General features: G+C 38.9%; 1 protein-coding gene across 4 annotated transcripts in view; it reads right to left on the minus strand.

Moving 5' to 3' along the window:
• The window catches only part of ARMC3 (armadillo repeat containing 3), a 57,893-nt gene that overhangs the window by 32,102 nt on the left and 13,190 nt on the right, over nt 1–12,601 (minus strand). For 3 of the 4 annotated variants that reach the window (XM_028749709.2, XM_077936849.1, XM_077936847.1), the window contains exons 4-8: nt 7,239–7,356; nt 4,526–4,651; nt 3,089–3,157; nt 2,678–2,853; nt 580–774 (exon numbers count right to left, since the gene is read on the minus strand). In XM_028749709.2, the coding sequence (XP_028605542.1) occupies nt 580–774; nt 2,678–2,853; nt 3,089–3,157; nt 4,526–4,651; nt 7,239–7,356 (684 nt within the window). The remainder of the gene's footprint in view (nt 1–579; nt 775–2,677; nt 2,854–3,088; nt 3,158–4,525; nt 4,652–7,238; nt 7,357–12,601) is intronic. The other variant, XM_077936848.1, reaches the window with a different exon arrangement.

Raw genomic sequence — 12,601 nt, forward strand, 5'->3', positions numbered from 1 at the left:
GGCTATATATTCAGCCAAATAAATGATTAACTCTGCCTTTGATGACAATGCCCAAAGCTAGTCATCTGTTTTGGACTGTTCACAACCACACATTCACTAGTAACCAGCACTGTCCACCCAGTCAATGGGGCTACCCTCTCTTTGGATTGAGGCCATTAAAAAATAGTTTACAGTTCCATGCAATTATTAAGAATTAAGTAAGGATTTTCAGTACATGTTTTGCGTGAAAGAAGTTGCATTTTATTTACCGTACAGATTGTTAAAGTTCAGTTTAGAGTTGACCATATGTTTCTAGTAACGTTTAAATACTTAACTGAATAATCAATTACCCAGTAGATCCATCAGTTAAAAACAATTTGTTCTACTAAAAGTTTAACTAGCAAGATATTTAAATTAATAATATTATAAGATGATACGTACAATGGCACATGTATGCATTATCTAAGTCAAATAATGCTTTCCCCCTCTAATACAACTGTGAGTTTATTCAGATTGAGTAACAATTAATGGCCTACAATTAATATGACTGATTAAGATTTCTTCAAGCAAATGACAGCTCTATATTTAAGTAAAAGGTACCTTAGTTTCAAGTATCTTGAAAAGATGGTCTAGTCCTTGATGTTCTCTTAGCATAACTCTGGTTTCTCTATCAATGGAAATAATACCTAAGGTTTTGAGAGCTAACAACTGAATAATTGGATAGTCAGACTTCAAAAGATCCAACAAAGGAGGAATCACATTTAGTTCACGAACTGCAGCACGACTCTGAAAATCCTGTAGTTAAGTACCAAACAAAAATGGTTAGATGGAAAAACACAGTAATGTATAATGTTGTGGTTTTGCAAGACGATTATCACAAATGCAATTAAATTATTTGTTATTTTGAAGCTGACAATTGTTAGGCTTCGAATATCACAAATTACGCATTACACAGAACAATACTCAGCAATCCTAGTTTGCAGGGCTTCTTTTCAGCCGGAACTCACTGGAACTCAGTTCCAGCACCTCTTATGCAGGTTCTGGCACCTCTCAGGTAGGTGCCATTGCCATTCTAAGAGAATGAGAATGGAGAGTTCTGGCACCTCTTTTTCTTGAAAAATAGCACTAGTTTGTATATAATTTAAAGCATATTGCTTTCACGCCATATTTCAAAGTACTTTTCAAGAAGAAACTGACCTTAAAAATTTCTAGTGCATATGACTTTTACAAAAAGGATCACTCAAATTCAGTATGATAATTTTATCTGCGTGAGAAGGTCTTTGCACATTCACTGCTATTTTATTACTTCTTAAATAACTGAATATTAAAAACTTTCTTGCAAAATATTCCAACCTTTTCTAGTAATAAAACCTTCCAAAAGAACGACTGCGTCCTAGGCAGTATAAAAATGGTATATAAAAAAAGAGTTTTAAGTTTTTTTTAAAAAATAGCAGCTTATGCATGTTTCTGTGCAATTTCTATTATCAATCTAAGCAAGCACCAGGTGCAGTTGTCCAGATATATCTTACAACAAAGACAGCTAGATAGCAAAAGAAGGGAAACAGCAAAATGTGATTCAGAATAAAGACATGCTCTGATGCCCTAGAAAAGATTGAGCTGTGAATTGAATTCATTACCGAGTTGATTCACTTATAGCCCGATCCACAACACAGTTAAATTTGAGTGCTTGAACTTAAGCCAATTTGGTACCACTGAAGTCAATGGAACTAAATCCGCTTAAATCCTCGTGTTTCAGCTTCACTGGATTGTGGATCAAGCAATTAGACTCTGAAAAGAACTCCCATACACAAATGCACCATTCTTTTGCTAACCAGCATATGGTGACATTAACACTTGATTGTGAAAGTAACCAATTACAATAACCTTCCTTTCCTTATGAAAAGAAGCTGTCAAAAGCATTTACCAAGAGTTAAGAAGATGTGCAAAATCATGGTGTGTTATGCAAGAATAAGCCAGAACCCATTTCTGATTCCCTCCCTCTCCCCAAAAGACAGACATTTTCACAACCCTCTCTGGAAGGGTCAAACCATTTTTTTCACACAATGAAGAGACAATGGATTTTATGCATTCTAGTCTTAAAAAATGATTTCCTTTATATGCATGCAAATGCAGTTTGTTCCAATTCATCCTAAACACATTTAATTGGAAGCACATTCCACTGAAATCAATAGGACTTGCCATCAAGTAAATCAACCCAGAGCAAGAGAGATCCACAGAGTATTGATCAGGGATCTCATCTCCTACCCCTCCTCACCCCCATGTCAATTACAAAAGGGTATTTAGGAGTGTAAAACTCCTGCAAACAGAACCTGGATCTCCATTAATAGTGACAGTATTAATCATCCCTTAGGCAGGGATGGAGAAGTGGATGTCAGACTCCTTTATACCTCTTCTGCCTAACATGTGATCAGCATTGATAGAGATGACGGTGTTGACCATCTAATGGGGGCACTTTAGAGGGGAGTTCCCCAAGTTCAACAGTAGGTAGACAGTGAATGCCTAGTTTATGGGATATGAGGAAGATGTATTGGATCGGGCTATTGGGAAAAACTGGTGTAAATTTAAAGATAACCATACGCCAACCAATAATTAACTTTGATGTACAAAATGAAGATGAGCATCACTTTATAATTAAACAATATATTCCTTCATACTTAAAACAGTGAAAAATAATCACCTGTACCATGTTATAGATGCATTCAACACAATTCTTCTTAACATCAGGATCAGGACTTCCTAGCAGGCTGATAAGCGGCTCTAGTCCACCTTGCTCAAATATTTGCACTTTACTGTTGTATTCTGCTGCCATGTGTACCAGACAAAGGCTGGCAAACTCATGGGTGACTACATCTTCTATGGCATAAAAATGAAATAGTGCAATTAGCCATTAACTAGCATAGTAAATACTCTCATTCGTTGATGGTTAGCAAAATGTCATTAGAAACTATATGTAAACAGAAGCTCTTAATCCAGTCTCATCTCATTTTGCTATACACTTTTAAAAGAAAAATCCAAACCACAGTCCTTAAAAAAAATATTAAATGACAGAAGCAAACAAAAATTTGCACAAAGGAGCACTACAAATTACCTTCCGGTGCCAGGCGAGCTATAAATGCACTTGTAACATCTAGCTGTCTTAATGATTTTTTCACATCATCTACAATGAAGCAAATGTAGATATGAAGCAATATATTTAGTCAATATATTGAAGGAATACAGTGTGCAATTAGAACTGGCGATGTAATCTTAATATTACAGTTGTATTAAGTTCTACTAGGTAGTAGAAATGTATGGCTGCTGTATGAGTAACATCAAAAGTGGAGTGTACTTTGCTGGGAGTTGACAGGGAAATATATTAGGGGAAATTAGAAAACCAAAAAGCAAGCCACTTCCAAAAGAGATTTTTATATCCTTTTGTGCCAAACAACATCAGATACACAATAACAGTCAATTAAAGAATGAAAGAAAATGACAAACACTCCCACTCACTACTTTTGGCAACAATTTTGCAAAAGCTTTCATTCTAAACCTCTTTAAAACAGTTTTTGAATGTGCTGATCAATTTATTTTCATATTTAAGAACAGTCATAGTCCTCCGTCCTCCCCCAGTAGATTTGGGTACATTTATCAAAGTTATATTGAAATGCAGTGTTGTAGTTTCGGTGATGATTTCTAAATGTTTGAAAGACACAAGCAGACTTGGACATATTTGAAACCAGCAGCCTCATACCCAGTGTTGTTCAGGAATTCTAAGAAACCAAGACATGTGAGCAGACCATTTGAATGGCAATGCCCATCAACTTGGGGGGGGGCAGACCCCTCAAGCATTTATGGGGGGCAAAGGGACCACGGCCCTTAGCAGTTGGCTCCTATGGTGCCACCTGACTTCCTAGGCCAGAATAATTTTGGGTTGTTGTGGACATGCTGTAGCTGAAATGGCTTGTAGTACCCTCCCCTGATCAGAACCCCTGGTCTGTAGGGTTTTTGTTTCAAGCCCCATAGTGTCTGATGCAGGATTACAAAAGCTCTGAAGCACACCTCTTTTAATAAAACAATGTGTGTCATTATTTGAGGTCAGGTCTGCACAACCGGTGATATGTCAAGTCAAATGCAGAAGTCAAACATACCCCATCATTTCCATATTGCAACCTACCAGGTGCTTGGCAACCACGCCTGCATTTGCAGTCTCAGGCAGGAAACAAAAAATATTTATTGAGCCCCTGGTGGGCTGCCATATTTGGCAGTGGTTGCAGTTGGATGGCTGAGTAACAAGCTGTTCAGTCCTCATCTATGCTGACTCTCCACCATCAAGTACTAGATTATTGTTCTCTGTATAGGCCCTTCTTCCTATAGATGCTGCCTCCAGTATAGTTGTTGGGATTACTCCATCAGTGTGATGATAGATGAGCCCCAAGATTTCAGATGAATTAATCTACTGTCATTCTACTGGACTATTATGATTTCATCAGTTGCACTTAACTTATTTAATATTGCTAGCAAATATAATTGTGCATGATTCTCTTACTGTGAGAAGCCATCACCCCAACTACCATGGTGGCATTTCTGCGGACAATAGGGTCTTCATGTGTAACTAATTTAAATAAAGGTTCCAAGGCTCCAAGGTCAAGAAGAGTCAGCTTATTTTCTTCACCTAAAAAGCAAATAAGAACATAAGAAGAGCCTGCTAGGTCTGGCCACTGACCCACCTAGTTCAGCATCCTGATCTCACAGTAGCCAACCAGATGCCTAAGGAAAGCCCATAAGCTGGACTTGAGCACATGAGCACTCTCTCCTGCTGTGGTTTCCAGCAAATGGTACTCAGGTGCATACTGCCTCCAGTTGTGGAGGCAGAGCATAGCTGTTATGACTAGTAGCCTCTGATAGTTTATACCCATGAAATGGTCCCTATTGTCAATGGTCTTTACTGTCAATACAACATGAATAATAATATTAACAAGTGGGACCTGCAGCAGTAATGTTTCAACACAGAGTGCTGCTGATCACAATTCCAGCCACTCTGTTCTATTCCCCCCCCTCCCAGTTTTCACCACATGAGCCCCACCCAATCCATCTGAATAGTCAGCAGCATTCTGTAGCCAATCAGAATCCAAAGTCCTGATGTGGCTGTTTTGGGATCTCCCTTCCACAGGGTTTTTCTTTAAAATGTATTTCATACTTCAGCAAATTTGGGATCCTCATAAGTCTTCTGATACCTCCCTCTGTCCCCCTTTTGTGAGTGAATGGTGCCATTTTGGTTACATAAACAATGGCATCTACAGTCTGAACACCAGAAATAGCATAACATTCCATTAACAGGGATGGACGAATCAATCTATTTCCAGTCCATGCACTTTTTGCATGTGCTTACTCATAAATCTGCTCTATCTTGATTCAGTGGAGTAGCATGGGTTACAAACGCCCAGGGCAGGAAAGTATTGCACCCCTTAAGGCAAGTGTTATGCCTCCATGTGGCGCTACTGATATAGACTGAACTGTGGAGCCTGAGTGGGACATTCGTGTGCGCCTTTGGGCTCGGGCACTACCACCACCATGACACAAGTCTTGCCCTCCGCCCACCTTCCACACCAGCAAGGGACACTGTGCAGCTGAGATATGCAAGAGTCCGTCCTCTCCCAGCTCCTGCTCGGTGTGCTGCTCAGGTGAGGTGGGCGGGTGGGGTGGGGAGTGCTTCTGGCCAGGGAAGCAGCTGCAAAGGCGTGCCCGTAAATTTTTTTTCTGCACCAGGGCAATTGCCCAGCAGCTGCCCCCCCATGCTCCACCTCTGATCCAGTTTCCCCATTAATCTGTGAATTCGTTTTTTTTTAATCCTCACAAATTTGTATTTCAGTACTATTTTAATACAAACTCTTAAATGTATTTTTCTCTTAGAATGCATATTTCAAGATTCATTTTGATACATTTTTGAGCTGTGTTAGAACATTTAGGATGTCCAAAAGCAGGCAGATAACCCAAGTGCTGACTCTCTCATTAGCATGGGAGGTACAGATAAGTCAGTTCACGTTAACGTGAATTCAAGTCAGAATTCACAAAGATCAAAATATTCAAATAGTTCTAATAATAGTACTGAAGTCCTAGAGCACAAGATCTTCACTATATCATTATAAAGCTTTATCCTCCCACTTCAGCTTTTCTATCTTAAATCAAAGAGACATGGGTAGATTCTGACACACCCATGTACGTGTGTGATTCAACAACAACAAAAGGTAAATATATGTTGTCTAGTGCTGACTTTGCTTATGGCTGCTTTTGAAAGTGAAGTTGCTTTCTTCACCCCACACAGAAACTAATGGGAAGATATTCTAGCACCTCAAAAACAGGAACAATGCCTTTGATGTTACAGCTGATTCAAACGGGCCTCTACTGTTCTCTCTTGAGACTAAAACAACTCAGAATATATGCGGTGAATAACAAGAAAAAGTGTTGTGTTTAAAATCTCGCTGCAGCTGAAGAGCTAACGCAGGAGGTAGAAAGCATCTCACTTGCAAGGTTTTGTCTCAGCCAATTTTAAAGAAATGATCCCTCACATCCCTTCTACAGTGGTACAATTCCATAAAACGTGTGTCAAAAGCAGATGTCTGGATCAGCTGTAAGTCTGATCTGGCTAAGAAATTCCCTCGTCTTCATCCTGCAGAGGCTGCTCATGAGTCATGACTAGAGATGGACAAAATCTCTCAGTTTTGTTTCACTCAGTTTCTTGTTTTTCCAATCACAATTTCAGTTCTCCACATTTCTACATCAGTTTGCAATTTTAAAAAGGGGTTCATGAAAATTCACCTGCTTTTTTAGTGCAAATTTATTCTAATATGTACATTTTGTATGCATTTTTATATATAAATTTTGCAAGCAATTTCCCCTCATGTTTTCACTTAAATATGCATTTTCATCCACACTTTCTCCTAATATACACATTATTGTACACATGTGGGTGAAGAACTGCATTTCAAAATGTAGTGTGAATTTTGAAGGGTAGCTCTATATTGGTTTTGCGATCCAAACTGAAGCAAATTTCTATCTCATTCCTAGCCATGACCCAGCTAATCAAGAGAGGAACCATATCACTGCACTCTGGATAGTATCTTGCATATACTTGTGACTTAAGAAATATTATATAGCAGCAGCAATAATTATTATTAATGGAAATCTTTTGGTACCAAGCAGATTTATTAATGAGAAGAAAGACAAGACATGTGGTAAGATTTGATAACTGAAACATTAACCTTTTGATGCAAATTTATAGATAGCTTCACATGCTTTAGACAAAACTTCCTCTTCAGGAGAGCTGAGCATCAGCACCACAGTTGCGGCTTTCTTGCTTTCAACTGATAAAGGATCAAACTAGAAAGCAACATTATAAGATTATCAGCAAATGTGAAACATACAGATCTTTAATGTCCGTTCTGGAATTTTATCATGGATGATACAGAAATTAAACACTCGATATAATCTGCTATTTCAAATTAGAATAGAAAGTCAGGATAGGGTTACTAACTCAAAGGCTTCTTTCAGTGGCTTGTTCCTTAGTTGCTTGGTTAGCAAGTCAGCAATTTAGAAAAGAGCCAAAATCACAATGGGGTTTGCCTGCAAATACTTTGAGCAGAAACATGTTGTTTTAAAATGAATGAGAAACTTCATTGGTCCAATTCACATGTAACTGTAAACCTTAAACCATGGCTTACAGTGAACAAGCAGAAGGATGATGCTCATTTGGGCCCGTCCCTCTTCTCCCTGTGCTATGAGGGAATAAACCAGAGCACTGTCTTAGCATTATGCACAAATCAGCATTCATGGTTTGCTTCTATACAAGCAAATCAAAGGTGGAAGCCAAGGTTTGTTTTTGGCTTACCACTTGTGGTTTGTTTGGAACATTCAAACCATCAAAGGAGCAGGTGTGTGGTTTGTTTGTTTTTTGGTTTTTTTTTAATGCTTTCCCTGGAAAAGAGAGTGACATGTCAACAAATATATCAGAAACATACAAAATGAGTCAAAATTGTTTCCTCATCACTAATACAAGTTCCCTCTACGATAAAAATACTCTCCATTGTAATTTATACATAGTTCACCATTAGCAATACCCCCCAAAAGTTCTTAAGCATCAAAATCCTTTAGGCTTTTTGTTGCTACTGAAAAGTAAAAAGTTGGATTCTTCTCAAACCTGGGAGTCCCCAGTCTTTATTTTGCCAAGTCTCCAAACTAATGAGTTTTCTTGATTTTCTTGTTTTATTTTTTTGTAGACCACTTTGAGGGGGGTTTTCTTTGTTTTGCAATTAAGCAATGTATAAATTTTATGAAATTAATGAATGAATGGCTGCTAAGACAAGGCTATGAGAATTCCATTTTGTGACACTAAGCTGCGTCATAGAAAGATATATTTGAGACATTCTTTTTGTTTCTTTAATTATCTGTAGCCATTCAGAATAGCCAGTAATAAAACATTTTATTTTGTCATCAGAAAGCACATAACAAATTCTGTTTTGTAACATCACATTCCTAAAGATCCCAAACCACCTACTATAGAAAAGTTATATAAACAATTTCCCAAATCAATAAAACAATTTCAAAAGCACCAACAAGCATCAACCTCACCCAGCAAAGCATGCATTTTCACTGATAGCTCTTAGTTCTCTTTTGTCTTAGGGTCGAATAAAGTTCCATATTGATAACAATTAACTGTTGTGAGCTGATAAACCTCAAGTCACATTTCCATCAAACAAAGTGTCCAGCCATATTCCTCTTAACAGGAAGTTGCAGAAGTTTCCAGGCTAGGACAGTCTCCAGACCAACCACAAGTCACAAACAAAGAACAAATCTTGGTTGGGGCTTGTGGCTAATATGGAGAGAGTTAAACCATGAGCCCTGAATTGGACATTATGCTAAACCAAACCATGCCCTTATTTCAATGTGTTGCAGCAACAAACAACTGGCAAGGAGCAAAGTGACCAAGATCTTCTCCCTGAGAGCCAGCACACTCATGCTTAGCTATGCTTTCCACCTCCCCAAAATCGGTACCCCAGCTTCTAATTTTGTCTCATGCTCTAGCCCTGGAGTGAGGAACCTTTTGCAGCTCAAAGACCACATTCCATTCCAAGGACTGCATACCAGCAGTGGGCATGACTAGAGGTAAAAATGGGCAGCACAATGGATGCAACTCTTAGCTTTGTACAATAGTCTACATTCTAGCCATACAAAACCATAGATCCTTCTACACACTAACACACATCACTCTGTCCTCCATCCAGGCAAACAAAAGACAATCTAACAGTTCCAATGACCCATTTCAGCCTGGCAAAAGGACTCAAGGAAGAGTGCAGAGGAGGGCTGGCAAGGGATGTGACCTGTGAAGGTGGTGTGGTCTCAGAAGAGTCCTGAGGACTAGATAGAAAGGCCTGGAGGGCGTCATGTTTCCTAGTGAGTGAAAAGGACAGGATGTTGGAAACTGGCTGTATTACATATAAAATTTAGTGATCTTGAAAAGGCAAAAGCTGACAATGTGGTGCTGAATGGGCTCCGGACAGACTTAAGGAGTTCTTAGGTGAGATAACATTTATTGTTGATAGGCTATAATCACATATAAACAGGGTAGTGAAGAACCTACAGATATGACCAAACAGCATGAACTCAATATAGCGTCCACAGATGATTTTCAACATGAATTACACTTTTGTCACTCTTGTGTTCTTGCTCAACCAGCTCTCAAGGTCCTACACAAAAGGGTTTGGAAAAGTATGAATGGAGATCATTGTAAACTGCTTAATGAAGAACTCTGTTCAATGTGCAGGTGCAGTCGAAAAGCAAACAGGTTAGTAGGGATACAAAAGGGGCCAAAAAGAAAGGGAGTATAAAACCATACAATTCAAATGCATCTGGAATTTGTACACAATGCTGGTTATGTCAGCTCAGAAAGAATATTGTTAAATGGAAGTAAGGATATCAAGAGTGACAGCTTAGATTATTGAAAGTCTTCTGAAGAACTGCTATCTGAAGCTAAGTAACATTAGCTTCAACACCAGTATAGAAAATAATGTAATGACACCAATATATCTGCAGGACAGAATCTATTATTTTTCCTTTTTTATGATACAAACAAAATGGAAATAAGCTATAAGTGGGGAAAGTAGCTAATTCATTTCCCTCACAGAATGCAACTGAACAGTTGCAGAATCTTTTGCATCAGGATGCGTCAATGCCAAGGAGACTCTTTGTCTCGGGGTCATGGGTTCAAGCCCCACAATGGACAAAAGATCCCTGCATTGCAAGGGGTTGGACTAGATGACCCTCATGGTCCCTTCCAGCTCTACAATTCTGTGAATGAAATGAGCTGAATAACATTAAATGAAACCCACATCTGTATGGACTCTAGCAAGTACATTTTATCTTTAGTACAGTTGTAGCTGCAACAGTGGCATGTAAGCAAACATTGGCCAGGTTCATAGGTAACGCTAAACCAAGCTATGGCTTAGTATGAACAAGCAAGGATGCTGGTACACAAAGCAAAAACCTCAGCTGATTTGCTCCTCCAGTCCTGCGACTGCACTATCCACAGTTTAACATTATGTGAACCTGGAATCATCGTTGTCTTGCTCTAAACAAATCATGTTCTTGGCTTACCATTCACAGTTTGCCTGGAGCAAGACAAATCAGGTAACACTAAGCCAAACCATGCAGTGGTGGCGGCGGCAGAATTAGTGTAGGAGCAAAGGGCATGCAAGGCATCAGTACACTTCTTCATTCACTCTTAGCCTTGTTTTGGCTTAATGTTATGTGGGAATGAGTCCATAGAATCAGTATTAAAATTTTAGAGGATCCTACATGTGAGCTACTCCACCCTTTTTTTCTTTCTTCTTTTTTTCTTTTTGCTTTTTGAAAAGGTAAAGTACATCACAAAAAATATAATTCAAAGACTTAATGTGTTAATATGGATGGGCCCTCAGTGCATAGAGCATATGCTTTCCATGCAAATGGTGACAGATTCAATCCTTGGCACCTCCAGGCAGGACTGTGAAAGCCTCCTGTCTTTAACCCTGAAGAGCCACTGCCAGTCACTGCAGACAGTATTGACCAAGACCAATAGTCTTGACTTGGGGTAAAGCAGCTCCCTGTGACTTACAGAGGTTTACAGAAAGCAGCAGAGTATAAAATAATATTACCAGGTAGCTTTCTGGGTTCTTGATTCTTCTACAATCCATGAGACTCTGATTGCCCCTAAATGGCTGTATAAATCTTAGGATTCAGACATCTGCCCCTTTCTTCCTATTAAACTTCCAGTGCCCTATGGCCAATGGCTAAACCAAAGTGGAGCCTGTTATGAATTTACTATATGCATTGGCAGATCCATACTGGCCCTCTAAGGTGGAGCTGGGTCCTGTGGTGGCGGCCGCTATTCACAACCACCAATTCTGCAAAGTCTCTTCCTCTTTCACAGCCTTCCACACACGGCCAGCTACGCTAATTTCAACAGAAATTTTGCACATCTTCCCACACATGCCCCTTTAAACTAATAGAAGTTTTGTACAGTGTAAGTGCTTGGTGGATTGCTCTCATAATGTCAAATGGGAGATTTAAAAGATTTTCCATACATTATGAATAAAGCTGGTGAAATGTTGCAGCTCCCTTGTGGATCCAAAGCATTCTTAAGGCAACAGGAATGACTTAATTGTTTGATGCCAGGCAAGACTCCAAGAAGTTTTTGGCAACATCAGCTTGTTGTTCTGCTCACTGGAGAGCCAGCAAAGCACTCTCTCTAGAAAATAATCTGAGCAAAGCAATCTCTCTCTATACAGCTAAATGCATTCAAAGATAGTGACAGAATTTGGCCATAGATTGCATATTCTGCACTACTAACTATAGTGGATATTCTAGTCTATAGTGGATATTTTTAAATATATTTTAAAAATAGAATGGCCCTTCTTGTGCTGTCTTCACATAAGTTTGTATCTCAAAGGCCAGCTCTCCATGATGCCCGACCGGTCAAAGCACTGTCATGATTCAGCCATCTGGAAGCGATGCAAAATGTTCATTTCCATTTCTGACCTTTCTCAAACAGAGAGAGCTCTGCTATGAAATCCAGCTGTTCTGACCCTATTTAATAGATTGCTTGAAACCAACATAGTTTGAGAAAGGGCAAATCCTTCTAAAAGCCTTTCATTCTTCAGTTTAAATCAAACATTTTGGAATGCTTTACATTCAAACAAAAGTAAGCACTTTTATCATGCTCAATTAAAACAGTATCTCGGATCTGGACCAACTATTTTTTGCCAAGCCTACACCATGTCGGGTCCAGTCTACATTGTGGGAACAATTTTAAGAACATTAATATGGTTAGAAATGCCAGTCTTTCTAGTTCTTGGTTCAACAGTGCATCTAACAGGCAGATACTATGCATGAATGCTCAGCTGCAAAAGCCACTGCCCTCAATGGGACTTATTCTCAAGTAAGTACTGTATACAGAGTTTTGCATTCTAAGCCGCAATCCGAACAAATTTTATTTCTTAATAATAACAACATGAGAGCAATGAGCAAGACAGCAAATTTTTTTTTAAAAAAAAAGTCATAGAAGCCTTGGGTATATTTGTTTGTACTGAAA

This window comes from Podarcis muralis, chromosome 12 (genome assembly GCF_964188315.1).
Source record: "Podarcis muralis chromosome 12, rPodMur119.hap1.1, whole genome shotgun sequence".
In the NCBI taxonomy this organism is placed as follows: Eukaryota; Metazoa; Chordata; class Lepidosauria; order Squamata; family Lacertidae; genus Podarcis; species Podarcis muralis.